General features: G+C 47.3%; 1 protein-coding gene across 2 annotated transcripts in view; it reads right to left on the reverse strand.

Moving 5' to 3' along the window:
• Positions 1–4,445: 4,445 nt before the first annotated feature.
• lratb.1 (lecithin retinol acyltransferase b, tandem duplicate 1) overlaps positions 4,446–5,000 on the reverse strand; it is a 50,411-nt gene continuing 49,856 nt past the window's right edge. For both annotated transcript variants that reach the window (XM_064940845.1, XM_064940844.1), the window contains one exon: positions 4,446–4,810. In XM_064940845.1, the coding sequence (XP_064796917.1) occupies positions 4,771–4,810 (40 nt within the window). In that variant the 3' untranslated portion in view covers positions 4,446–4,770. The remainder of the gene's footprint in view (positions 4,811–5,000) is intronic.

Consider the following 5,000-nt stretch of genomic DNA (forward strand, 5'->3'; position numbering starts at 1 on the left):
ACAGATTTGTACCTTGTCAGCTCGGGGGTTTGAACTTGCAACCACTAGGCTACCCTGCCGCCCCATTAAAAACTATTATAACTTATGTTTCACCGAAGTCGTGGCTGATCGAGGACACGGATAATATAGAACTGTCTGGGTTTTCCGTGCATCGGCAAGACAGAACAGCTACGTCTGGTAAGATGAGGGGTGGGGGTGGGTGTCTATTTGTCAATAACAGCTGGTGCGCGATGTCTAATATTAAGGAAGTCTTGAGGTATTGCTCGCCTGAGGTAGAGTACCTCATGATAAGCTGTAGACCACACTATCTACTAAGAGAGTTTTCCTAGCTGTCTATTTACCACCACAGACCGATACTGACACTAAGACCGTACTCAACCAGCTGTATAGGCCATAAGTTGTAGACCACACTATCTACCAAGAGAGTTTTCATCTATATTCTTCGTAGCCGTCTATTTAACAGCACAGACAGATGCTAGCACTAAGACAGCATTCAACTAGCTGTATAAGGCCATAAGCAAACAAGAAAATGCTCATCCAGAATTGGCGCTCCTAGAGGCCAGGGAATTTAATGCAGGCAAACTTAAATCCGTTTTACCTCATTTCTACCAGCATGTCACATGTTGAACCAGAGGAAAACAAATCCTAGACCACCTTTACTCCACACACAGAGACACATCCAAAGCTCTCCCTCGCCCTCCATTTTGCAAATCTGACCGTAATTCTATCCTCCTGATTCCTGCTTACAAGCAAAAACTAAAGCAGGAAGTACCAGTGACTCGCTCAATAAGGAAGTGGTCAGTTGATGTGGATGCTACAGGACTGTTCTACTAGCACAGACTGGAATACGTTCCGGGATTCATCCAATGGCATTGAGGAGTACACCACCTCAGTCATTGGCCTCATCAATAAGTGCTTCGACGACGTCATCCTCACAGTGACTGTACGTACATATCCCAGCCAGAAGCCATGGATTCATCCAATGGCATTGGCTTCATCAATAAGTGCTTCGACGACGTCGTCCTCACAGTGACTGTACGTACATACCCCAACCAGAAGCCATGGATTCATCCAATGGCATTGGCTTCATCAATAAGTGCTTCGACGACGTCGTCCTCACAGTGATTGTACGTACATATATCGATATATCGTACATATATCCTATCCTACATATACACTAATCCAGACGCTTATAAGAAATCCTGCTATGCCCTGCGACGAACCATCAAACAGGCAAAATGTCAAAACAGGACTAAGATTGAAGATTGCCTAAATGACTACCGCCCTGTAGCACTCACATCAGTAGCAATGAAGTGCTTTGAAAGGCTGGTTAGGGTCTGGAGGGGTTAGGGTCTGGTGGGGTTAGGGTCTGGTGGGGGTTAGGGTCAGGGTCTGGTTAGGGTCTGGAGGGGTTAGGGTTAGGGTCTGGTGGGGTTAGGGTTAAGGTCTGGTGGGGTTAGGGTCAGGTTAGGGTCTGGTTATGGTCTGGAGGGGTTAGGGTCTGGTGGGGTTAGGGTTAGGGTCTGGTGGGGGTTAGGGTCAGGGTCTGGTTAGGGTCTGGAGGGGTTAGGGTCTGGTGGGGTTAGGGTCTGGTGGGGGTTAGGGTCAGGGTCTGGTTAGGGTCTGGAGGGGTTAGGGTTAGGGTCTGGTGGGGTTAGGGTTAAGGTCTGGTGGGGTTAGGGTCAGGTTAGGGTCTGGTTATGGTCTGGAGGGGTTAGGGTCTGGTGGGGTTAGGGTTAGGGTCTGGTGGGGGTTAGGGTCAGGGTCTGGTTAGGGTCTGGAGGGGTTAGGGTTAGGGTCTGGTGGGGTTAGGGTCTGGTGGGGTTAGGGTCAGGTTAGGGTCTGGTTAGGGTCAGGTTAGGGTCTGGTTATGGTCTGGTGGGGTTAGGGTCAGGTTAGGGTCTGGTTAGGGTCAGGTTAGGGTCTGGTTATGGTCTGGAGGGGTTAGGGTTAGCGTCTGGTGGGGTTAGGGTCAGGGTCTGGTGGGGTTAGGGTCAGGTTAGTGTCTGGTAAGGGCTAGGGTTAGGGAATAGGGTGCCATTTGGGATTTAACCTTTTGAGCCCCCATAGGACTCTGGTCTAAAGTAGTGCAATATATAGGTAATAGGGTGCCTTTTGAGATTTATCCTATGTAGCCCCCATTGGGCTCTAGTCTAAAGTAGTGCACTATATAGGGAATAGGGTGCCTTTTGATATGCATTTAGACTATGGTTGTCCTTTAAAACTCGGCTTGTTGTGTTCTTGGGAAGAATATTTTGAAATGAGAAACTAAAACAAAGGAGCGTTTTTTAAACTTTTTTTCAGAACATCTTCTGTCGCTTTGTACCATCTAGAAATATGTCGTCTGTCCAACGTTGATGCAACAGAATCCTTCTTCAACAGGAAGTGAGCCAGAAGGAACAGAATCCTCCTTCAACAGGAAGTGAGCCAGAAGGAACAGAATCCTCCTTCAACAGGAAGTGGGCCAGAAGGAACAGAATCCTCCTTCAACAGGAAGTGGGCCAGAAGATACAGTATCTTCCTTCAGCAGGAAGTGGGCCAGAAGGAACAGAATCCTCCTTCAACAGGAAGTGGGCCAGAAGATACAGTATCTTCCTTCAGCAGGAAGTGAGCCAGAAGGAACAGAATCCTTCTTCAACAGGAAGTGAGCCAGAAGGAACAGAATCCTCCTTCAACAGGAAGTGAGCCAGAAGGAACAGAATCCTCCTTCAACAGGAAGTGAGCCAGAAGAAAAAGAATCCTCCTTCAACAGGAAGTGAGCCAGAAGGAACAGAATCCTCCTTCAACAGGAAGTGAGCCAGAAGGAACAGAATCCTCCTTCAACAGGAAGTGGGCCAGAAGGAACAGAATCCTCCTTCAGCAGGAAGTGAGCCAGAAGGAACAGAATCCTCCTTCAACAGGAAGTGAGCCAGAAGGAACAGAATCCTCCTTCAGCAGGAAGTGAGCCAGAAGGAACAGATTCCTCCTTCAACAGGAAGTGAGCCAGAAGGAACAGAATCCTCCTTCAGCAGGAAGTGAGCCAGAAGGAACAGAATCCTCCTTCAACAGGAAGTGGGCCAGAAGGAACAGAATCCTCCTTCAACAGGAAGTGGGCCAGAAGGAACAGAATCCTCCTTCAACAGGAAGTGGGCCAGAAGATACAGTATCTTCCTTCAACAGGAAGTGGGCCAGAAGGAACAGAATCCTCCTTCAACAGGAAGTGGGCCAGAAGATACAGTATCTTCCTTCAGCAGGAAGTGAGCCAGAAGGAACAGAATCCTTCTTCAACAGGAAGTGAGCCAGAAGGAACAGAATCCTCCTTCAACAGGAAGTGAGCCAGAAGGAACAGAATCCTCCTTCAACAGGAAGTGAGCCAGAAGAAAAAGAATCCTCCTTCAACAGGAAATGAGCCAGGAGGAACAGAATCCTCCTTCAACAGGAAGTGAGCCAGAAGAAAAAGAATCCTCCTTCAACAGGAAGTGAGCCAGAAGAAAAAGAATCCTCCTTCAACAGGAAGTGAGCCAGAAGGAACAGAATCCTCCTTCAACAGGAAGTGAGCCAGAAGGAACAGAATCCTCCTTCAGCAGGAAGTGAGCCAGAAGGAACAGAATCCTCCTTCAACAGGAAGTGAGCCAGAAGGAACAGAATCCTCCTTCAACAGGAAGTGAGCCAGAAGGAACAGAATCCTCCTTCAACAGGAAGTGAGCCAGAAGGAACAGAATCCTCCTTCAACAGGAAGTGAGCCAGAAGGAACAGAATCCTCCTTCAGCAGGAAGTGAGCCAGAAGGAACAAAATCCTCCTTCAACAGGAAGTGAGCCAGAAGGAACAGAATCCTTCTTCAACAGGAAGTGAGCCAGAAGGAACAGAATCCTCCTTCAACAGGAAGTGAGCCAGAAGGAACAGAATCCTCCTTCAACAGGAAGTGAGCCAGAAGAAAAAGAATCCTCCTTCAACAGGAAGTGAGCCAGAAGGAACAGAATCCTCCTTCAACAGGAAGTGAGCCAGAAGAAAAAGAATCCTCCTTCAACAGGAAGTGAGCCAGAAGGAACAGAATCCTCCTTCAACAGGAAGTGAGCCAGAAGGAACAGAATCCTCCTTCAGCAGGAAGTGAGCCAGAAGGAACAGAATCCTCCTTCGACAGGAAGTGAGCCAGAAGGAACAGAATCCTCCTTCAACAGGAAGTGGGCCAGAAGATACAGTATCTTCCTTCAACGGGAAGTGGGCCAGAAGATACTTCCTGTTGAAGGAAGATACTGTGAGCCAGAAGGAACAGTATCTTCCTTCAACAGGAAGTGAGCCAGAAGATACAGTATCTCCCTTCAACAGGAAGTAGGAAGAAGGTATATAGCATCAGTATCTTCCTTCCTGTCAGTTTAGTGGTTGTCTGTCCAAATGCACAGTAAGATAGACACATCGTTTAATGATACAGAGCACTATCTTCACAAACGGATCTGAGTCCCAGCAGTAAGATAGACACATCGTTTAATGATACAGAGCATCAAAAGTAGTGCATTACATAGGGAATAGGGTTCCATAGGGTTCTGGTCTAAAGTAGTGCACTCCATAGGGAATAGGGTGCATTTGAGATGCAGTTATCTCCACACACAGAGATAATGCCCTCTCTTCCACTCCTGAATCAATGTATGTAGCCAGGATATATCACGAGAATTCTCCATTGAAAAACAATACATCTCTATATTTCTTCATATATTTGTCCTCTCTCTCTCTCTCTCGGTCTTTCTCTCTCTCCCCGTCTCAGTCGACCAGAGATTTGAGGTCTGGTAAGCCGGTCAGTTTGAGGTCCAGCAGCATCTGACCATAGGCTTTACCCTAAAGCAGAGAGGAAGAGAGAGAGAGAGAGAGAGAGTAGAGAGAGAGAGAGAGAGAGAGAGAGAGAGAGAGAGAGAGAGAGAGAGAGAGAGATTTAAACCCTTTATAATGTAAGCCTTACAGGACTAAATTATGTTCATGTGTTAGCAGAAATCTCACCAAGACTTCACCCTTTTACTGATAGACTAAA

Source organism: Oncorhynchus masou, chromosome 27 (assembly GCF_036934945.1).
Source record: "Oncorhynchus masou masou isolate Uvic2021 chromosome 27, UVic_Omas_1.1, whole genome shotgun sequence".
Taxonomy (NCBI): Eukaryota; Metazoa; Chordata; class Actinopteri; order Salmoniformes; family Salmonidae; genus Oncorhynchus; species Oncorhynchus masou.